General features: G+C 34.4%; 1 protein-coding gene and 1 pseudogene across 1 annotated transcript; both read left to right on the top strand.

Moving 5' to 3' along the window:
• Positions 1-460: 460 nt before the first annotated feature.
• On the top strand, positions 461-4,900 carry LOC123946452 (annotated as a pseudogene).
• A 6,791-nt stretch (positions 4,901-11,691) lies between these two features.
• Positions 11,692-12,630, top strand: LOC123947087 (olfactory receptor 6C2-like). Its single transcript, XM_046013060.1, has one exon. The coding sequence runs from the start codon at positions 11,692-11,694 to the stop codon at positions 12,628-12,630; it is 939 nt and encodes a 312-aa protein (XP_045869016.1).
• Positions 12,631-25,209: the final 12,579 nt, after the last annotated feature.

Below are 25,209 nucleotides of genomic sequence, written 5' to 3' on the forward strand. Positions count from 1 at the left end.
GTAACAAAATGGCAATAAGCACAAGTCTATCAATAATTACTTTCACTGTAAACAGACTAAACACTCCAATCAAAAGATATATAGTGATGAAATAGACAAAAAAGCAAAACCTATCTACATGCTGCCTACAAGAGACTTATTTCAGACCTAAAAACAAGAAAATTGAAAATGAGGAATGGAAAAAGTATTTATCATGCCAGTGGAAGTGAAAAGAAAACTGGGGTAGTAGTACTTATATCAGAAAAAAATAGATTTTAAAACAAAGACTATAACAAAAGACAAAGAAGGAAACTTTATAACCATAAATGGGACAATCCAACAGAAAAATATAACAATTGCAAATATTTTTGCACCCAACATGGGAGCACCCAAATACATAAAAATACTAATAATAAACATAAAGGAAATAAATGATAGAAATAAAATAATAACAGGAGACTTTAACATCCTACTTACATCAATGGACATATCATCTAAACAGGTAATTTATAAGGCAACAGTGACTTTAAATGACATATTGGTCCAGATGGATCTAATGGATATATTCAGAATATTCCACCCTAAAATAGCAGAATATACATTCTTTTGGAGCATATAGAACATATTACAAAATAGATCACACATCAGGCCACAAAATAAGTCTCAACAAATTCAAAAAGATCAAAGTCATACCATACATCTTTTTCAACCACAACATTATGAAAAAAGACATCAACCACCAAAAAATATCTGGAAAGCCACAAATTTACCCACATAGAGGTTAAATAACATGCTATTAAACAATGAATAGACCAACCAAGAAATCAAAGAGAAAATTTTAAAAAATAATGGGGACAAATGAAAATGAACACACAATGGTCCAAATCTTTTTTTTTATTTCTTTTAAGCATAACAGTATTCATTGTTTTTGCACCACACCCAGTGCTCCATGCAATACGTCCCCTCCCTAATACCCATCACCTTGTTCCCCCAACCTCCCACCCCCTGCCCCTTCAAGACCTCAGGTTGTTTTACAGAGTCCATAGTCTCTCATGGTTCATCTCCCCTTCCAATTTCCCTCAACTCCCTTCTCTTCTCCATCTCCCCATGTCCTCCATGTTATTTGTTATGCTTCACAAATAAGTGAAACCATATGATAATTGACTCTCTCTGCTTGACTTATTTCACTCAGCATAGTCTCTTCCAGTTCCATCCATGTTGCTACAAAAGTTGGGTATTCATCCTTTCTGATAGAGGCATAATACTCCATCGTGTATATGGACCACATCTTCCTTATCCATTCGTCCATTGAAGGGCATCTTGGTTCTTTCCACAGTTTGGCGACCGTGGTCATTGCTGCTATAAACATTGGGGTACAGATGGCCCTTCTTTTCACTACAGCTGTATCTTTGGGGTAAATACCCAGCAGTGCAATTGCAGGGTCATAGGGAAGTTCTATTTTTAATTTCTTCAGGAATCTCCACACTGTTCTCCAAAGTGGCCGCACCAACTTGCATTCCCACCAACAGTGGAAGAGGGTTCCCTTTTCTCCACATCCTCTCCAACACACGTTGTTTCCTGTCTTGCTAATTTTGGCCATTCTAACTGGTATAAGGTGGTATCTCAATGTGGTTTTAATTTTAATCTCCCTGATGGCTAGTGACGATGAACATTTTTTCATCTGTCTGATAGCCATTTGTATGTCTTCATTGGAGAAGTGTCTTCTGCCCATTTTTTGATATGATTATCTGTTTTGTGTCTGTTGAGTTGGAGAAGTTCTTTATAGATCCTGGATATCAACCTTCTGCCTGTACTGTCATTTATAATATCTTCTCCCATTCTGTGGGTTGCCTCTTTGTTTTGCTGACTGTTTCCTTTGCTGTGCAGAAGCTTTTAATCTTTGATATGCAGCAAAAGCTGTCCTAAATGGGAAGTTTACAGCAATACAGACCTCCTCAAGAAGCAAGAAAAATCTAGAATAAAAAACCTAACCTTATACCTAAGGGAGCTAGGAAAAAGAACAAATAAAATCTAAAACCGAAAAAAAAGAAAGAAAAAAATCTAAAACCAGTAGAAGGAAAGAAATAATAAAAATTAGAAGAGAAATAAATGAAAAAAGAATTGAAGAAAAGAATAAAACAGATCAATGAAACCAGAAGCTGGTTCTTTTCAAAGATCAGCAAATTGGTAAACCTTTAGCCAGACCCATCCAAAAAAGACAGAGAAAACGCAAACAAAATCAGAAATGAAAGAGGAGTGGCACCTGGGTGGCTCAGTCAGTTAGCCATCCAGCTCTTGGTTGGGGGAACAAGGTGATGGGTATTAGGGAGGGGACGTATTGCATGGAGCACTGGGTGTGGTGCAAAAACAATGAATACTGTTACGCTGAAAAGAAATTTTAAAAAAAGATTTTGGACCATTGTGTTTTCATTTTCATTTGTCCCCATTATTTTTTTAAATTTTCTCTTTGATTTCCATGCTCAGCTCAAAGTCTGCTTGAGACTTCTCCTCTGCCCCTCACTCCACTCATGCATGCTTTCTCTCTTTTTCTTTCTTTCAAATAAGTAAGTAAAAACTTAAAAAAAGAAATAAATGAAAGAGAAGAAATGACAACCAACACTGAAATACAATACCAACCAGAAATACAGAATTATAATTACCAACACAGAAATACAATTATAAGAGAATAGTAGGAAAAATTATATGCCAATAAATTGGACAACCTAGAAGTAATGGATAAATTCCTAGAAACATATAACCTCCCAAAACTGTATCAAGAAGAAATAGAAAATTCAGACAGACCACTTACCAGCAATGAAATTGAATCAGTAATCAGAAAACTCCCAACAAGCAAAAGTCCAGAGCCAGATGGCTTCACAGGTGAATTTTACCAAATATTTAAAGAACAGTATATACCTATTTTTCTCAAACCACTCCAAAAAATATAAGATGAAGGAAAGCTTCCAAATTCATTCTATGAGGCCAGAATTACTCTGGCACCAAAACCAGATAAAAATGCCCCAGAAAAAGAGAACTACAAACCAATATATCTGGTACACATATATGCAAAAATCCTCAACAATGATGATTCACAAACCTGTATCTCTGAAGCAAATAATATATTACACGTTAAATTAAAAATTAATAAATTAAAAATTTAAAAAATTTAAATCCTCAACAAAATATTAGCACACTGAGTCAAAAAATACATTTTAAAAATCATTCACCATGATCAACTGGGATTTATTCTCAGGATGTAAGTGTGGTTCAATATTTGCAAATCAATCAATGTGATACATCACATCAAATAGAGCAAGGACAAAAACCATATGACCATTTCAATAGATGCAAAAAAAGCATTTGACAAAATACAACATTCTTTCATGATAAAAAACCCTCAACAAAGTAGGTTTAGAAGGAACATACCTTGGTCCATATACACGATGGAGTATTATGCCTCCATCAGAAAGGATGAATACCCAACTTTTGTAGAAACATGGACGGGACTGGAAGAGATTATGCTGAGCGAAATAAGTCAAGCAGAGAGAGTCAATTATCATATGGTTTCACTTATTTGTGGAGCATAACAAAGACCATGGAGGACATGGGGAGATGGAGAGGAGAAGGGAGTTGAGGGAAATTGGAAGGGGAGATGAACCATAAGAGACTATGGACTCTGAAAAACAACCTGAGGGTTTTGAAGGGGTGGGGGGTGGGAGGTTGGGGAACCAGGTGGTGGGTAGTAGGGAGGGCACATATTACATGGAGCACTAGGTGTGGTGCAAAAACAATGAATACTGTTACACTGAAAAGAAATTTTTAAAAAGTGGAAAAAAAATAAGGAACATATCTTAACCTAATAAAAGCTGTATATGAAAAAATCCACAGCTAGCATCATACTCAGTGGTGAAAAACTGAGAACTTTCCCCATAATACTGGAAGTTCTAGCCACAATGATCAGACAAGAAAAAATAAAAAAGACACCCAAATTGGTAAGAAATAAGTAAAATTTTAACTGTTTTCAAATGACATAATACTATATATATATTAAAAAAAAAAACCTAAGGAGCCACCAAAAAACTACTAGAACTGATAAGTGAATTCAGTAAAGTCACAGAATACAAAATCAATGTACATAAATCCACTGTATTTCTATACACTAATAATGAAGTAGGAAAAAGAGAATTTAAGACAATCCTAAAAAAAGGCACATTCTCCTTGCCTCTTCTTGGGGTTTTGGCCTTGCTCCCTTCCTGCAAAGAGTCTGGACATGTCCATGTGGATTTTCCTGGTGGGGTCCATAGTGCTCTTGTGTCCATACTAAGTCTCTGTAGGGACAGAAGCAAGAGCCATGAGATCACCAGCACCCACAAAGTAACTTCCAGGTGGAGGAGAATGAGAACATCACCATGGTAAAAAGATGTCTGACTTTTGGAAAATGTGAATGATTGTATGAAGGAAACCTTCCCATCTGGTCCAAAGTCTTAACAGTATTCTGGTGCTTATGTTTCCTCAGTTTCTGATGAAGAATTGAAAAGAAGAGTGGCTGAGGAGCAGGCATTGGAGCAAACCAAGAGAGAGTTGGAAAATCAGAAACAACTAAAGTAAGGCAAAAAACTGAACTGAGAGGACTTCTGCCAATGAACAGTTAACCAGAGCAATTCTTCACAGAAGGATATCAAGTGAAGAAGAACAAACCAAGGAAGCACCTGGCTAAACAACTGGAAGAGAAAGATCGAGTGATAAAGAGGCAGGATGTATTCTATAAAGAGCAACTGGCTAGAGGAGAAGAGCTCAGAATTCTACAAAGTTAGCATTGAAAAAATATCAGAAAGTTGCTGAAGATAGGGAAGCAAAGTTCAAGCAATATGAGTTTCATCCTGGCTGGGCTGATATGCAGACCAAAATTCTCCAGCTGTAGTAACATGTCTGACTTGGGAATCAGGGTAACACTGACCTGATATAAATGAATTTGGAAGTGTCCCTGTCTTCAAATTTTTAGCACTCTTTGAAAAGGACTGGCATTTATTCTTTGAATGTTTAGTAAAATTCACCAGTGAAGCCATATTTATAATTTTCCCTTAGGTTTATTTTTTGGAACATGAGTAATTTTTAAGTGTGCTATTCAGTTTCTGGATATTTATGGATTTCCTGGAGATCCCTCTTTTAATACACAACTTTAAGAACACATTTTGTGAAAGCTGAATGTTCTTGCACTAAGATTTGTTTTATGGTTCAAAATATGGTTTATCTTGACAAATGTTCAGTATACATTTAAAATGAATATATTCTCCTCTTATTGGGTGGATTATTCTATAGATGTCAGTTAAACCTCACTGGTTCATAAGTTTTCAAGTCCTCATTTTCCTTGTTAATCTTCTGCCTAGTTGTTCTATCCGTTAGTCATTAGTTGATATAGCATTGTTCAAATCCTCCATATCCTTACTGATTTCCTGCTTATTTGTTCTGCCAGTTATTGAGAAAGTATTGAAATATCCTATTATGTATTTGTCCATTTTTCTTTACATCCTACCAGTTTTTGTTTCAGATAATTTGAAACTCTGTTATTAAGAGCATAAAATCTGAGAATTTCTATGCCATTTTAATAAATTGATCTCCATCATTTTGAAATGATCTTCCTTAATTCGGATATTAAACTTTGTCCTAAAATCCAGCTGTCAGGGCATCTGGGTTGCTCAGTGGGTTGAGCCTCTGCCTTCGGCTCGGGTCATGATCCCGGGGTCCTGGGATGGAGCCCTGCATTGGACTTTCTGCTCAGCGGGGAGCCTGCTTCCCTTCCTCTCTCTGTCTGCCTCTCTGCCTACTTGTGATATCTCTCTATCAAATAAATAAATAAAATCTTTTTAAAAAATCTATTTGTCTGGGGTCATCTGGGTGATGAGTCAGTAAAGTGCCCAAGTCTTGTTTTTAGCCCTGGTCATGGTTTCAGGGTCATGAGATCAAGTCCCATGTTGGGTTCCCCACAGTCTGCTTGAGATTATTTCCCACTCCTCCCTCTGCCACTCCTTTCACTCTCTCCCTCCATCCAATAAATAAATCTTTAGAAATAAATAAGTAATAAAACATTGAATATTGTGACTAGAAATATATTATAGAAATGTATATAACCCATTAAAAAAGATATACTCAAGAATATTGAAAGTATGCTAACTTATTCTGTTACATTTTTCCTTTTTTAATTATCTGTATTTTTACTTTATAAGTAAATATAATAAAAATAATAAAGAAAAAGGAAAATGGTCTTTTATGATCATTTAGCTGCTATAAATGATGAAAACAAAATTTTAAGAAGTCTGTTTCTTTCCTTATCAACTGATGTCACTGTTTTGTTTCAGACTGTGTCTGGTGTTTCTGTTGAGTCTTCAGTCTCTAAGAAACCCTCCTCACCATTGCATCTTTCAGGATTCTTGCTCAAGTACCTTACACAAGGGATTCATTACTGATTTTTTTTAATCTGAGACACAAGAGCCCTTTGTTTATATACTTAGCTTCTGTCTTACCAGCAATTCACTTTCCAAAAAATAGTCTTATTAGTGTAAAATTAGAGTGATAAGAATTACCAGCTCTTCAAACCAAATAGAGTTCCTCATACTCTGGAAGTCCCTGAATAGTATTCTACTTTTAAGTGGAGAGAGAACTAGAGGATATTTCCTACATTAGAAACGAAAAGGTCTAAGTAAGAAAATATTTTCAATGTGTTAGAAATAAGAAACCCAGAGATGTAGGCCATCTCAGAGCCCCAGTGAATACGATAGGCCATGAATAAGAGGGACCAGAAACCCACACACAAGCCCTTGTTAACATTTTCCTCTTAATCTTTTTAACCTTCAGGACTACCAATCAGCTGGAGCTATTACACAAAGAAAAGTAAGTATAATGGTTGTGATTTCACTTACTGTGAATTGTCATTTAGATGACAATTTCCTCTAAGTAACAGATTAGATCTATTTTTTACCAGTGTTGTGATGAAAAGCTATTTAAATAATTGTAAGAATGTGTTATAAGATCTTTACTGAATGAAATATTTTCATCAAGGCTGTATGATATTTGTGTAAATAGTTCACCAAAATATTATTATTTTATTAGATAGATATAGATGATATATATAGATTAGATATAGATAGTTAATGACATATTACCTGACACTCATTTATTTAGTGACCCATGAACTCTTTTAGAATGGGGGAAAAAAATCTCTGAAAGCCAATCACTATAACTCAATCAGTCACAGTTTAGGGTCAGTTATTTTCCCAACATTGCCTCTTAATAAATTTGAAAATAAAAGAGAATAAGAGAAAAGGAAAAGAAAGATTTGTTGGTTAAGCATCTGCTTTTGGTCCAGGTCATGATCCCAGGGTCCTGGGATGGAGCCCCACATGGGACTCCCTGCTCAGCAAGGAGTCATTTTCTCCCTCTCCCTCTGCCCCTCCTCCTGCTTGTGATCTCTCACTCTCTCTCAAATAAATAAAATCTTTTCTTTAAAAAAAAAAAAGAAGAAGGATGTGTTGGATATTGCCCAGACTACTCGGGGCTGAGAACATTACTATGAGATGTCCTAGGACATTCCAGGCTGAGGAGAGGACAATGGAGAGAATGTGGGTGGCTTGTAAAGCTAATGCTTTCAAATATATCACACTGAGCAGCTGGTATGTGTAACAGCTCAGCAGAAAGCTATGGCCCTAGGTCAGTCCTCCCTCCCTAATATGAGAGCAGTTTAAGCTGTGGGAACTGGACACAGAGTAGGGGTTGGCAAAGGCAATATTTTAAAGGAAGCAATTACAACCATTCACATAATAAACTAAATGAGATCTCCTGGGAAATTTTTCTTTTAACTCATCAATTTAAGAAACCTGTTACCCCTGGAGATTCTTATTCAAAACATAAAGTACAGACTAGCTACTATTATTAGTAAAACTGGTGATAATTTAGGAACTGTTATGGAGTAGCTATGGTCCAAAACAGATTTACAAAGCCCTTAAGGTTTTTTGTTGTTAGTATCCTACAGAAAGATGAGTTAATAAGGTATAACCAGCAACAACAAAGAGAAAACTCTCTAGGGAAAATATTTTTTTTTAAGAAAACGATTTTTAGAACTCTCCATACCCCATGTGGGGCTCAAACTCATAATCGCAAGATCAAGAGTCTCATGCTCTATCACTGAGCCAACCAGGCACCCCTCTAGGGAAAACTTTATCTGCAGAAGGCAGGGAGGAGAAAATTTTTTGTTTTGTTTTGTTTTATGTGATAGTTTTACATACAGGTTGAATAGGTAACCATTATATGGGTGATTTCAGAGCCAGTACAATTACTACACCAAACAAAGTGCCAATATCCTTTAAAACTTTTTTTAAAGGTTTTATTTATTTGAGAAAGAAAGAGAGAGCACGAGTGGTGAGGGGCAGAGGGAAAAAGACTAGCAGGCTCCCCACTAAACAGGAAGCTCCATACAGGGCTCCACACCAGGATCCTGAGATGATGACTTGAGCTAAAGGCAGATGCTTTAACCAATTGAGCCACCCAAGAGACCCTAAAACTTTTTTTAAAAAAATAGAATGCAACAGTGAGTTTCATGTAAGCAAAGGCAAATATTCATGCACTGGCTTTGAAGTATAATATTGATAAAAACATTATGGATGTCACTTTGGTGACATTCAAATGCATTTAAAAAATAAGCACATCCTTGTCCTAGAAATTTCAGTGATATTATTAATGACAAATGTGAAATATTTCTACAAGGATGCTATTAACAAAGCTTGTATAATTTAGAAACAAAAACTAAGAGGAGTCTAAAGATTGTAATTAGTCATGATTAAAACATGAAGTGTGGGCTTCCTGGGTGGCAGAGTCAGTTGAGCATCTGCCTTCAGTTCATGTCATGAACACAGGGTCCTTGGATGGAGTCCTACATTGGGCTCCTTTTTCAGCGGGGAGCCTGCTTCTCCCTCTACCTGCTGCCCCCTGCTTATGCTGTCTCTTTCTCTCTGACAAATAAATAAATAAAAATATATTTTTTTAAATTTTTAGATCATAAACATGAGGTGTATTGTCACATTAAAAATGGAAAATTCTTAAGGAAAAACCACAAAATCTTGACAAAAGAGATAAGTTTAAAATATAATGATAAACCTGAAATTAAATAGATGATTATCTCTAAGTACTGAGATGTAAATAGGTACACAGAATTTTTTAAGGATAATAGGATATTTGACAAGTGATGTATTCAATTATATGTCATGCATTTACTAGTCACATTAGTACATAATGTTTCTGGGTACAATCACAAAGGGCAAAGTTTAAAAAAATATACTCCCAAATAATTGGATCAGTTATTTCTACCTTATGTGATTTTACATTTTTTTTCTTTTGGCTTATCAGAGTAAGGCTTTTCAGTAATACACTTATTTCTTTAATAAAATCATAATAAAGAAGAAAAAATATGTCTTATAATTCTCCAAATATGACACATGATAGAAAGAATAATCTAGACTTTTATCTTAAAATACGGTCATAGTTTTTAGCCCAGCAACTTGTATGTGTCTTCTAACTCCATTGCACCCTCTTACATATGAGAGCTTGTTTCCAATATTGTTTCTTGCAAAACATAGAAAAGTTTCATCATGTCTTGGGTACCTGGGTCTCCAAAGACATATAAATGAAATAATTTTATTAATTTAATTGCATATTTAGCAAATAAAACAAATGTTAAATTTGATACTGTAAAAATAGCAATATTTATAAGTCAAGAGAGTTCATGATGTTTACAAGACCTTTGAAAGAGACTTTTTCTCTTACATGATGAACAGTGTAAGAAAATATTTATTCACTTATAATTGCACAAAATCAACCAAAGGGAAACTTTTGCAATTATTAAAGAAGAATAACTCAGGAAGAAGTAGGCTGTGATTACTTTGCTCTTCACTAAGCCAGTGCACTCGATATACATCATCTGAAGTAAATTATGTACTAAAATGATTTCTGTGTCTACATATACTGTCAGAGAAACATTAGAAAGAGAGGAGGGAGCCTGAAAATCAGAGTTCCTTCTCAAAACACACACACTGGGTGTTGTGCAAAAAGAATGAATACTGTTACGCTGAAAAAATAAATAAAATGAGAAAAAAAAAAACACACACACACACAAAACAGAAACAAAAACTACTTTTGGTGACAGTAGTTAAACAGAAATCTCACTTTAAAAATAGATCTAGAAAGCCTGTTTAATGACAATGCAGCTAAATTTTATCACTTTCCAAAATTTCCAGCAAAAGCATAAAACTGATTATGAGGTTTAGAGTCAACTAGTGAATAGAGAAGATTTCTAGGTATAAATGCAAATGATGTTACAGTACTTTTTTTAAAGATTTATTTATTTGTTTGAGAGAGAGAGAGTGCATGAACAGGGGTAGGAGCAGAGAGAGAGGAAGAGAAGCAGGCTCCAGGCTCAGAGGAGAGCCTGATGTGGGGTTCAATCTCACAATCTGAGCCAAAATCAAGATTTCTGGTAATCTGTTTGTGTGTACCCAGTTTCCATTTGATATAATATATTTTTAGCACAAAGAACTTTTGGCATTCTTGGGTACCTGGGTGGCTCAGTTTGTTAATCATCTGACTCTTGATTTCAGCTCAGGGCACAATCTCAGGGTCATGAGATTGTTCTGGGCTGGGTGTGGAGCCTGCTTAAGATTTTCTCTTTCCCTCTCCCCTACTCACACATTGTTTTCTCTCTCTCTCTCTCTCTCAAAAAAAAAAAAAAGTGAGAAAGAACTTTTAGCATTCTTTTAAGTGGAACTCTAAGGGAAATAGCTTATCTCAGCATTTTTTGTGTACAAATGTCTTATCTTGCTTTATATCTGATGGGCTTTTTGCTGAACAAGAATTTTAGTTTTTTGTTGTTGTTGCCCTTTCAGTATTACAAAGATGCCATTCCATTGTCTGCAACCTGGTGAGTTTTCTTCAGCCCATTCCCAGCTTTCTGGATCCTAGGAGATTTTTCTCTGCTCTGGTAGACTGCCCCCATTTTTGGAGACTGATTCCCATGCATCTTGTGTTGATTTGGAATATATTAAAAGGGTTTCTTTTAGCTCTTTATCTTTTTATTATCTTTTTATTATTCATTTTATCCTCTTCCTCATTCTTCTGCATTTGAAAACTTGAAATATATTCAGAAGACATTTGACTTCCATCTGGGACAATATCTGTCCCTTCCCCCAAGCTTTGATATACTGCTTGAGTACCTGGCGTGGATTTGTGGGAGTTACATGAGAAAATTCGCTCTGACTAGAGAAACTTGAAATTCCAATCTGTCACAAGGGCTCTTCTGCAGCCATTAAAGTTACATTAACATTTTGGGTGGTTTCTTTTACTATAACCTATGGCAAATGCCACCATCTTTATCACCTCAGCTTTTGTTGAGAGCAGTTGAGAGAAGTTTCTCTCCTATGAAGAAAGTATTACTTTATGTACTTTATTTTGTTTAAGTTTCTTTGGATCTTCTAGATCTTCAGATCACCGAGGCTTTTTAAGACTATGATTTTGTTATGAATCTGTTTTGTTTTTAATATAGAGGTCAAAGCAACAGAGTGTGACTCTCTACACTCTAACAAGATAGGATACTGTAAGACTTACCTTTGATTCCACTCTATTTGAAATTTCTCTGAACTTTTCTTGAACTAATAAAGAAACTGGAGGTCAATGATGAGAAATCAGACAATAACAACCTTCATTCTCCTCGGACTGACAGATGACCCTCAACTTCAGATTCCTATTTTTATGTTTCTATTTCTCACTTACGTGTTAAGTATAACTGGGAATCTGACCATCATATTCCTCACTTTGGTAGACTCCCACCTCAAAACACCCATGTACTTCTTCCTACAGAATTTTGCCTTATTAGAAATTTCATTCACATCTGCTTGTATTCCTCGGTATTTATACAACATAGCAACAGGTGACAGATCAATAACTTACAGTATCTGTGTCATTCAAGTGTTTTTTATTGATGCATTTGGGGTAACAGAATTTTTTCTTTTGGCCATCATGTCTTATGATCGCTATGTAGCCATCTGCAAACCCCTGCATTATATAACCATCATGAACAACAAAGTCTGTGGAAAGTTTGTCCTCTGCTGTTGGGCAGCTGGTGTGTTGATCATACTCCCACCACTTATCATGATAGTAAATCTAGAATTCTGCGACTCAAACATAATTGATTATTTCTTCTGTGATTCATCTCCTATCTTGAAGATTTCATGCTCAGATACATGGCTTTTAGAGCAAATGGTGATCACCTGTGCTGTATTGGCCTTCATCACAACCCTTCTGTGTGTTGTTCTGTCCTATGTATACATTATCAAGACCATTATAAGATTCCCCTCTGCCCAGCAAAGAAAAAAGGCCTTTTCTACCTGTTCTTCTCACATGATTGTTGTTTCCATCACATATGGAAGCTGTATCTTCATCTATGTCAAACCTTCAGCAAAGGACTCAGTGGCTGTTAATAAGAGTGTGACAGTGCTAATGACGTCCATAGCTCCCATGTTGAACCCATTCATTTACACTTTGAGAAACAAACAAGTGAGACAAGGCTTCAGTGACTCATTCAAAAGAATTGCATTATCCTCAAAGAAGTAAGGGAATGCTAAAATCTAAGAATCAAGTTTTCAAAATATCAGAGTTCCCTAAACATAGTTCTTTAAGTTAACAAGTCATTCCATCTTCCTCATCAATCAGTCCTAATTCAGATTAACTTCCTCAAAACATCCTAAAGCCCACATTCTAGATCATTCTTTACTCTTCTTACAGATGAATCTCTATTGAAATAATACCCCTTAAGAGAAAACATGACTTTATGTTCATAGGAAATACATTAATAGCTATACCTTCTCTTAACTTAAGCAAACCTACAAAATATTACAAAATTTTTAAATGATGGAAAATAAATATGACACACACAAAAAATCAATGCCTAATTTATAAGAGATGTGTTTAGAACAAATTGACATTGGTCTACCATAAGGAAGCTGTATTCTGAATCTAAAACGAAAAAAAGAAGATCCAGGATCACTGCCTTGGACATCACACATATTATAAGTTCTGAACAGTTGGATAGAACTAAACCCTATCATAATCCTGCCATAAATCTTGATGATTGAGGTTGGCCAAATGTGCACCAGTACTAAAATGGACAAATGACCTTACCCTCCAGAATATTTTGAATATTTTCTCTATGCCTATACAGATCTATTTCCATTGTTTCCATGCTTCATAAGATGCCTTACAAATGTCATAAGTAAATGCCCTTGATCTCTGGCTTCAAGGAGAGTTTATCCAATGAGAAAAATCTAATAAGAGATAAGAGTTTAGAAGGAGAGTGGAGTTGAGTATCTATTTTGTCCATTTATTCCTGTTGGAGTTGCCTATAGTTGGCTAAATCCTTCTACCAAAAGTTAGAACTCCTATAATTCTAGGAGTCACTTTCTCCACTTTCTAGTAACTGTTCCCTCATCTTTCACTTTCCCTTCAGGCACAGGGGTATTAATGACTCTCCATATTGCTATACCTGCACACTACACCATCTCTTTTTCACTTCCCTCAATAACAGATGAAGTTTATAAATTGTTTTTTAAAAACTGCCATATGTAAATGTCCTATTTTTTTTTGCTAGTACATTCTTTTTTTTTCTTTTCAGCATAATAGAATTCATTGTTTTTGCACCACACCCAGTGCTCCATGCAATGCGTGCCCTCCATAATACCCACCACCTGGCTCCTTCTTTATTACATGACTAAATTGATAAAACTTCATAATTCTTGATGTTTGAGTCCTTGATATAAAAAAATTCCCACCTAAGTTTTAGATTAAAAATAATTTGGGGCTCTGAAAAACAAATACACTTGAATCCTAAGATAGTCTCCATGATCATGAAGAATACTGAACATTTATTCAAACTTCTTCAACCATCCCTGGAATCTCCTCTTATAAAATTGATTATTTTGCTTCATAAAAATGCCATTTAAATTATTTACCCTCTATTCTTTCCCACATTAAATTCCTGGTACTTTAATATTTTGACATTAAAAATGTTTAAAGTTTTAATCTCTTTTAATGAAAGTTTGTATTAAATTTAAAAACTTAAACACTATCTTTATAGTCTATATAGTAGTTTATAATCCAGACTATTTGTAGGTAAAAATCAAGCAACTAATTCCTGCTTAAGAGTCCCAAAAGTGTTTAGAATCCCTGAAACTAAAAGCCTACCACAATTCATAACAATATGTCATCTTTTGGGTTCAAGGATTACTGACAGATGTAGCTTATAGACCCATCTAATTAAGGGCAAAAGACCAAAGAGTCTGGAAAACTTCAGAAGATATATTTGGCTGAATCTTAGTCTATATTTATATCTCTACTTTGTGAAGTTATTTACTCATCATTAGAAAGAAATGTGATGCAGCAGGAGGGCATATAGGGAAAAGAAAGAAATGTGATAAGTTAATGATCAATAGCTGGTTCTCAGTTTTGTCACTATCTAGCACTATCAAACACTTGTCTACTGAACTATAACTTACCATAGGGGACATTTTTTCTGAACATAGTTTAAGCTGGCATGTTTATTAAATACATAAAGGATATAAATGCATTTTATTTATTTCATTAATCTGGAAAAGTAAAGAAATATAATCAAAAGTGAGATAAGAATTTACATACTGGCTTTGTTAATAATAAAATATTGAGAAATAGAATGCTTTCATTCAAAGATCAGAGACAAGGTAATTTCCTCAGTCTACATATCTCTTTAACATTCTACTGAAGATTCTAGGTCATGAAATAAGGCAGAGGAAAAAAAAATCAAGCATCCAGAATAAACAAGAAGAAAGGAATCTATCTTTATTTACACACCAAATGGTTATCTATGTAGAAAACTTTCTGGAATCTTTTTAACTACTAGAACAAATAAGTGAATTTAGCAAGCTTGAAGAATACAAGATCAATACACAAAAATCAGTTTTCTTCTAAATACTAGCAACAAATAATCAAAAACTGAAATTATAAAAACATAGCCAATTGACTTAAAAATGTAAAATACTTAGATGAATCTGACAAAATACATGCAAGATTTGTAAAGAGGTATATAAAATCTGGCCGTGATAAATTAAAGAAGACCTAAGTAAATACAGAAATATATCATGTCCACAGATTGCAAGACTCAATGGTGTTAAGATATCAATTTTCCCCCCAAATTTTTCTATAGATTGTATATATATTTTATAGACTGTATATTTTATTCTTACCAAAATCAGCAGATTTTTCTGCAAAACTTGACAATCTTATTCTAAAATTTAAACACAAATGCAAAGGATGGAGAATATCTAAGAGTTCTAAGAAAGAACAATTTTGAAGAACAAAACTCCCCTCAATTCAAGACTTATGACTCTATAGTAACTAAGATAGTAATTGTATCAAGATCAAAGGATAAATGGAATAGGAAAGAGAGTACATTAATAAGCACACACATAAATTATCATTGTATTTTTACAGAGGTCCAAATATTGTTATATATATCATTACAGATTCTAGAGATATTAAGAAGAAATGAAGTGACATTCTAAATGATGTATGCCAATGAATTTTTACATGTATTTCAGTGGAAAAATCTCCCAGAAAAGCGCAACTCACCAGAAATGACATGCAATTAATTCAAATATTAGTATTTCCATATCTATAAAAAACAAATGTAGCCATTAAGAAAAATTTTTCCATAATGCAAATGCCAAGCTCAAATGGCATTCCAAGTAGATTACTCCAAATACCATCAGTCTTACACAAACTTCTCAAAAAGTGGGGAGAGAAAAGCAAAACACACAAATTTTAAAAGCCCAGAATAATCTGATCTGAAAGCCTGGTAAGAATATTAAAAGAAAGAAAATTTACAGGCCAGTATCTCTCATGATGATAGACACAATAATCCTAAGTAAAACATTAGTAAATTAGTAAATCAAATCAAACAATATGTGAAAACAGTAATACATCATGATACATTACTATTTCTTCTGAGAAAAACCAAGCCAGCGAGAATGATATTAGAAAGAGGTCCCAGCCCTCATCTCCACACAGAAACAGACTTAACGACCATCCACAGATGACACCATTGGATTTCAGGTAAGAGGTTACAGCATGCTGGTGATGCACAGAAATAAGACACATTGGAAAGAGTAAGAGGAGCCACTCACTTTACCCATATCATACTTCCCCCAACATGGCACGGCATAGTGCTGACAAAGACTTTAGTTGAAAACTGTCACAAGACACAAAGGTGATTATACAATGATAAAGAGTGAATCAACAGGAATATATAAAAATTACATATACACCCAATGTTGGAGCACCTAAATATATAAAGCAAACATTAGCAGAATCAAAGGTAGGGGCACCTGGGTGGCTCAGTCAGTTAACCATCTTCCTTCAACTCAAGTCATGATCCTGGAATTCTGGGATCAAGTCCCACATCAGGTTCCTTACTCAGTGGGGTGTCTGCTTATGCCTTTGCCTGACACTCTCCCTGCTTGAGCTCACTTTCTTTCTCTCAAATAAATAAATAAAATCTTTTTTTTAAAAATCAAAGGGAGAAAAAGACAACAATACAAAATAGTAGGAGATTTCAAATACCCCATTTTTAACCACAGAATATCCAGACAGAAATTCAATAAGGAAGTAGTGGACTTGAACATGCTGTACAACAAATGGATCTCATAGATGCAAGATGAATATATTCTAGAGATCTGGTGTACAGCATAGTGTCTCCAGTTAACAGTACTGTAATGAATGCTTAAAAATTTGCCCCAAGGGATGCCTGGTGGTTCAACTGGCTAAGTGTCCAACTCTTGATTTCAGCCCAGGTGAAGATATCAGAGTCCTGGGATCAAGCCCTTCATCAAGCTCCTTGCTCAGTGTGGAGTCTTCTTGAGATTCTCTTGCTTCCCTCTCTCTCTCCTCCCCTCCCCACCTTGCAGTCTCTCTATTTCTTCAAAATAAATAAATAAAATCTTTTTTAAAAATTTGCTCCAAGACTGTAGATCTTATGTTAAGTTCTTGTCACAAAGGATAATTTTTAAAAATTTGTTCTAAGAATATATTTGCTTTATATTTTAAAATATACAATTTACATTTTCTTAATAATAAAAGTATTTAAATAAATTAAACTTAAAAACAATAAAATGAAACAAATTAGAAAATTCATTTTATAATCTCAATGAATATGGAATAGTTTATAAAATTTAAAATTTATTATCAATAAAATTCTCAGCAAACCAGGAATAAAAGCAAACTTCTCTTTCCATTGGAGGGAATATAAATAACAATTTGATTAAATATGGAAGACTTTTTTAAGAAAACTTTTTTTAAGGACAAATTATAAAATAGCTAAAACTAAAAGGAACCAGGTGGTGGGTAATAGGGAGGGCACGTACTGCATGGAGCACTGGGTGTGATGCCAAAACAATGAACAACTTTTCTAAATACTCTGTTATCCAGAAATAGTTGTGTGTAAAAATCTATTTCCTTTTATAATAAAGTAGATTATAAACATGAAAAAAAAAACAATAGAAGATCTGAGAGAAAATAAATGACACTTAGAATGTTTTTTCTATGGAAATACCCTTCTAAAGTGAAGTAAAATAAGGTCACTTTGAAATGTACAACAATTGAGAGAATTTGCCACCAATATGGTATGGGCTAGTAAACATTTAACAACTGGCTTTAAAAAAAAAGGCACTGATTTGTAGTTTCCAATTTCTGTGATGGAAATATTGCCGCCACAGCAGTTTAGCTACCAATGTGGTATCCCTGAATGGAGAGTTAGAAAGTGACATACCCAATCAGCTCCTCAGGAGGATACCACCATCACCAACAGAATGAAAAAAAAGAGACCTCTTTAGAAAGAAGAAAACATCCCCCACATTGAAATTTGGAAATGCAAGAAAGAGTGGAAATCAACAGAAAGAATAAATATGTGCGCAAATATAAGTGAACATTCATGGCAGAAAACAACAGTGGCATGTGGTATTAAAAACAGAATTAAAATAAGAGAAGATTAACCAAAAAAAAAAAACTAAAAGATTTTACCCAAATTTTTGAAAATAATATAAATAAATAAATATATTTGAAGACATAATAAATTAAGTTTGCAAAAATATTTATAGAAGTATTATTTTCTGGAAAAACTAAATTTCTAAGAAATACTTTATACAACCATACAATTTACATCTATTTATTTGATAATAAACAATTGCAGACAAATTTTCAAAAGTTAGGAGTAGCATGAAAAACTGATGGAATCTTGAAATGTGCATATCACAAGTCATCAAAAATGATGATGCATCACTATGTTGTACATCTGAAACTAAGGTAACATTACTTATCAAATGTACTTCAATAAAAAAAGAAAAATTTTTTAAATGATGGTTCATGTTCTACAATTAGTGATTTGAAAATAGTTTTGTGTTATTTGTGTGACAAAACAAGTTATCAAAATCATATAAGAGGCATTTAGACATTATTAAATATGTATGTAAAATGTTAACATTTGTGCATAGGAAATATTGGAAGGAGTAAGTATAGACACAGTAAAAGTACTTATCACTAAATTTGTGGTCATTATATACTTTCTTAAGGTTATCTAATTTTTTGGGACACCTGGATGGCTCAATCAGTAAAGCATGTGCCTTTTGCTCCAGTCATGATCTCAAGCTGGGATAGAGCCCCAGGTGGGGCTCCCTACTCAGTGGGGAATCTTCTTGTCCCTTTCCCTCTGCCCCACCCTCTACTCCTGCTCATGCTCTCTCTTGCATGCTCTCTCTCTCAAATAAATAAATTTTTTAATTATCTTTTAATTAAGACATGTGATAAGGAAGAAAACGAGATCCTTATACCACCCATAGGAGGTATGGAACAAATGCAGAAAAGACAGACATGTACTCCACCATCTGATTTTTTTTTAAGAATTTATTTATTTATTTGACAGAGAGAGATCACAAGTAGGCAGAGAGGCAGGTAGAGAGAGAGGAGGAAGCAGACTCCCCGCAGAGCAGAGAGCCCAATACGGGGCTCGATCCGAGAACCCTGAGATCATGACCTGAGCTGAAGGCAGAGGTCCAACCCACTGAGCCACCCAGGCGCCCCAACTACCGTCAATGCTGTGTGTTGGCCTGTATTTAATAGTATTGTTGAAACTTTCTTTCTCGGAAGACACTGTCCTCATTGCTACATCTTTCAGGATTTCTGCCAAATTCAATACACAAAAGATTCATCAGGGATTTTCTGAAATGGGATCACTGAAGTCCCTTGTGTTTATTCATTTCATTTTAGCTTTGGGAAATAAAATAGTTGTTAATCTTGTTTTTTTTTTTTTTATTTCTTTTCAACGTAACAGTATTCATTGTTTTTGCGCCACACCCAGTGCTCCATGCAATACGTACCCTCCCTATTACCCACCACCTGGTTCCCCAACCTCCCACCCCCGCCCCTTCAAAACCCTCAGGTTATTTTTCAGAGTCCATAGTCTCTCATGGTTCATCTCCCCTTCCAATTTCCCTCAACTCCCTTCTCCTCTCCATCTCCCCATGTCCTCCATGTTCTGTGTTATGCTCCACAAATAAGTGAAACCATATGATACTTGACTCTCTCTGCTTGACTTATTTCACTCAGCATAATCTCTTCCAGTCCCGTCCATATTGCTACAAAAGTTGCATATTCATCCTTTCTGATGGAGGCATAATACTCCACCATGTATATGGACCACATCTTCCTTATCCATTCGTCTGTTGAAGGGCATCTTGGTTCTTTCCACAGTTTGGCGACCGTGGTCATTGCTGCTATAAACACTGGGGTACAGATGGTCCTTCTTTTCACTACATCTGTATCTTTGGGGTAAATACCCAGCAGGGCAATTGCAGGGTCATAGGGAAGCTCTATTTTTAATTTCTTAAGGAATCTCCACACTGTTCTCCAAAGTGGCAGCACCAACTTGCATTCCCACCAACAGTGGAAGAGGGCTCCCCTTTCGCCACATCGTCTCCAACACACATTGTTTCCTGTCTTGCTAATTTTGGCCATTCTAACTGGTGTTAGGTGGTATCTCAATGTGGTTTTAATTTGAATCTCCCTGATGGCTAGTGATGATGAACATTTTTTCATGTGTCTGATAGCCATTTGTATGTCTTCATTGGAGAAGTGTCTGTTCATATCTTCTGCCCATTTTTTGATATGATTATCTGTTTTGTGTGTGTTGAGTTGGAGGAGTTCTTTATAGATCCTGGATATCAACCTTTTGTCTGTACTGTCATTTGCAAATATCTTCTCCCATTCCGTGGGTTGCCTTTTTGTTTTGTTGACTGTTTCCTTTGCTGTGCAGAAGCTTTTGATCTTGATGAAGTTAATGTAAAAACTTCTCACCCTACCATAAGAATCAGAATATCAGCACTTTCAAAACCAGAAAGAGTGCCACATATTCCAAAAACTTTTGAATTCTGTATCACTTTCAACCTTAGAGCTCTAAAATGGGATGAAGTCATTAACAAGAAAAACTTGGCAATGTGTTGGAGACCAATATCTCAGAGATCACAGGCATTCCAGACTCCCTGTAAGGGGAGTGCTTGTCCACTAGCGAGAGTGGTCAGAAGTTCAAAAGTAACCTTCTGCTAACAAAGTCTATCTTCCTAGTAGTAATCAGCAGGAAAGGTACTGTTAAACATCCAGTGAAAGCTATCATTGACTTCAGAAGAGTATGACAGTTGTGATTTCACTTGCTTTTCTTTTTAAGAAATTAGATCAAGAACAAATTTGACTTACATTTACCAAAATTAGTAATGTATATAGTTATTTGAAATAGTGTACAAAAAATTAGGTTTATATCATTGTTATATTCTCTGTAGAAAATGTGACTTTAGTTTAGCCAAGATAGTATATAATGAGTGTTATTGACATGAATTATTATCTGGCATGAATTCGCTCTCCACTTCAGAGTGAAGCAATATAAATTTATATGAAAAATTACCTCTAAACATGACTTACTAGCTAAGTTAATGATATAATAAATGGTCTCTTCACCCTTAAAATTTTTTAAACTCTCTGAAAAACATATAGAAAAAACAAAAATGTCAGTTACAATCGTTTCTCAATAATTTCTCAATAAAATCATTACAATAATTTCCTCAAACTTTGTTTCTTGGTATTTTGCACATTAGAGGAGAGCATCAACAACTAGAAGAAAAGATGGATATTTTAGAAAAATAGACTGTGTTTGTACATACTAAATGCTCATAAGCTCAGGAAAAGGGATTGACAGGAAGTTAGGTGGGCTATTAAGAAAATACTTCAGTTTGTCTTAATTTGATCTATTTAGTTATATTCCATGTATGCATACAATCCATGGCTCCCCAGAAAGTTCACCATCATGGTGACTCTATACTTTGAGGCTTTATAAGAGCTAGACACATCTGGTATCTGACCCTGCTCCCAATTCTAAAAGGAGGAAAGATTTTAAAGAAAGAAAGGAAAACTATTCACATTGTAATATAATCAGAGCTTCCTATAATATAATATAATATAATATAATTATATAATAATAATATTTTTATTTATATTATATTATTTTATTTTATTTATATTTTATTAATATTTTTATTTTTAAAATAATTTTATTTAATAAATAAATAAAATTTAAAATACTTTTATTAATATTTTATTTATAATAGGACATTTAAGATGTCCTATTATATTATATTATTATATTATATTATATTATATTATATTATTATTATATTATTATAAAATTGCATAATATTATTATTATATAATATTATATTATATTATAATATAATAGGACATCTTAAAGGACACCTCCGAACATCACTCACTTGGAAAGTTTTTCTTTCCAAAAATGACGAATATTGGAAAATGATGAAGAAAATATTCTCCAGAAAATACTGTCCATACAGAAAAACCATTAGGGGTGTGCTTTTGCAGTACATTGTAGATCGCAAACACCATAAATTCCCAGGGCTACATGTGCTTAGCATGAGTGACCATAAGTTCATACACAAGTCAAATGAACATTCATTTTCAATTTTGTATCTTTAAAATTTTTTGGTGGTTTCATAGTGAACAGAAGCTAAGAGTAACTTTGAAAGCATGAAAGTACTACTACTGGATACGTGAAAGTCATTAATAGCAGTAATTAGGAAAGGTCATCAAAATGTCATATTACTGATTGTCATGCAATAGTATCATGTGCTATACCTTCAAACTAAAGAGAATCTCAGGTGATACCATTTTATTTGTGATCCTACAAGCATTATAAAATGTAAAATATTTGAAAGATAAAATAAAAATGTATCAATCACACTTTGGAGACAATTTTATCAAAACTTCATTCTGACTTATAAGATAGATGAGTTTTCCATGGAACAATGCTATTTATAATTGCAGTAAAATAATCATATCCAGAGCCTCCATTTCTTAAGGGATGCATGGCTTAGCTCAAAGCCATAATGAAGCATTTGGTGTCTGCGATTTGAAGAAATGGGACTCAAAGCGGGCAGGTGGGTTCCCAAAGAGGGTTTTCACTGTATCTTAATGTGATCCACAGAGGTCATTCGCTGTGTGACCCTATTACCTTTCAGAGTTCCAGTTCTCAAGAAAATCTAGAGCCTGGCTGATGACCTTTCTCTGAGATAGTGGCATAATTGTGAGAATGGGACACATAGATGGACTTGACCCTGTACCCACCCTGGTAAGAACAGAATATTTTAATCAATGCATTGAATCCATTCTTGTAACTTTTGGAGTATCCTGGGAAAATCCATTTTCATTATTGATACAGGAAAAACAGCAAGCCCTAAAGACACTGAAAATATTTAATTGGTTGCTATTGTAATTTATGTGTGAAAACAGGAAAAAGCTATGAAAAAGCTATTGACTCAAACTTAGTATTACAAAGTCAACATATTATTTGATTATCCCAATGACAGATATCTCAAGGAAGCAAAATGGAATTTCGAAAACTCATTTGTAAGAGAAGGCAATAAAGAAAAGTCAATTGCTGGGGCACCTGGGTGGCTCAGTGGGTTAAAGCCTCTGCCTTTGGCTCAGGTCATGATCCCAGGGTCCTGGGTTTGAGCCCCACATCAGGCTCTCTGCCCAGCAGGGAGCCTGCTTCCTCCTCTCTCTGCCTGCCTCTCTGCCTACTTGTGATCTCTGTCTGTCAAATAAATAAATAAAATCTTTTTTAAAAAAGTGGCTTTCCACCAAAAACAGAGCTTGGATTTAAAAAAAAAGAAAAGAAAAGAAAAGTCAACTGTTTCTTTAGTAATAAATATTAGCAGAGAATGTGGCAACTTTGTGGTATGACTTAAATCAGTAACCATCACTTCACTTCATTGCAAATAAATAAGTAAATAAATAAATCCCACAAAGAAATAAAATACAAAATATGAGAGCCATGGGCATAGAAATTCTTTAAAAAGTAAATTCAGTGATAGAACAATATCAAGAAGAAGTCCAAATAGAAAACAAGAAAGTTTTGTATATATCTGAAGAAAAATACTGATGTTGGCATTCAACCAATAACCATTTGTTAGGAATTGGCTACATGCTTTGGCTGTGTTGGTTTCCTTGCTTATCCCAGTTAAAGAAAAAACAAAAAACAAACAAACAAACAAAAACTACAGCTCCTAATCTCAACAGACTTGCCTTCTCAGGGAAAGAACTATGATAGAAATAAGCATTGTTTAACAATAACGCATAAATGGGGACTGGGAGATTCAACACAGCCACCAGGTTTCTAAAGACTTCCCAAAAGATATAATGTGTAGGCTCAGAATCAAAGAGAAATTGGTGTCCTCAAAGTCATTGTTCCTCAAGAAATGTTAAAGAAAGATAAAGTAGAAGAAGGGAAAGGACTGAAGGTACAATTGGTCCAGACAGGTGATTCCTATGAAGTTATTACATAATACATGGCATACCATGTGAGTTCAATTCCTGTAGCCAATTAGCTTTATTAGAGGAAACATACTGGATGAAAAGGATAGGGATTCAGAGTCCACGAAACTAACTTTGCATGTGTTCAATATGAGGTATATGTAGTCACATTTACCTGGATTTCAGAAATCACTACTGGATATACAGATAGAAGGATTATTATACAGGTTCTATTCAAAATCAGGGGACTTGATGCATACACTCCACAAAGTGTATATATACTTTATATACAATGCAACAAAACTATTATTTTGTTATCGGGGTTTAACATTAAATTATAATTGATGAGTGATTTTGGGGAGTCGCTATAGCAGTCCAAATTATTTGTTATGTAAATGTGTTTTATCAAGAACAAACCCACAAGCAAAGAAATGATACTGGTAGTGACCTTTAAGATTTTAGCTTCAAAACAGAGAAGAATGGTTGTTATAATATTCCATAGAAATATATTTACATGCACACACAAACTACATTTTCTTTATCCATTCATCTATCAATGGACACTTAGATTGCTTCCATATCTTAGCTATTGTAAATAAAGCTGTAATAAACATAGACATGCATATAGTTTTTTGAATTAGTGTTTTTATTTCCTTTGAGTAAATACCAAGTAGTGGGATTACTGAGTCAACTATACTCAAATGTTTTTAATTACTTAAAAACATAGAGAAGACTATATGTCAGTAAAAGAAAATTTTAACACTGATGACATCACAAGGCACAATCAGTAACACCAAATATAGACAAAATTTTTAAATAAATTTGGGAAAATGCAATGGAGACAAAGAATCCATAAATTACTGGATTGCGGTCCAAGGAAATTGGTCTATAAGAAATTTCATTTATTATGGTAAGCAAAATAAGTCAGTCAGAGAAAGAAAAATAAAACGTAATTTCACTCGTGAAATTTAAGAAAAACAGATGAACATAGGGGAAAGAAAAAAAGAGAGGGAGGGAAATCATAAGTGACTATTAACTATAGAGAACAAACTGAGGGTTGCAGGAGGCAGTGGGTAGGGGGAATGAGCTAAATGGGAGATGGGTACTAAGGAAGGCATTTGTGATGAGCACTGGGTTTTATATGTAAATGATGAATCACTAAATTCTACTTCTGAAATTAAAATTACACTATATGTTAACTAGCTAGAATTTAAATTAAAACTTGAAAAAAAAAAA

The sequence above is a fragment of the Meles meles genome, chromosome 7 (genome assembly GCF_922984935.1).
Source record: "Meles meles chromosome 7, mMelMel3.1 paternal haplotype, whole genome shotgun sequence".
Classification (NCBI taxonomy): Eukaryota; Metazoa; Chordata; class Mammalia; order Carnivora; family Mustelidae; genus Meles; species Meles meles.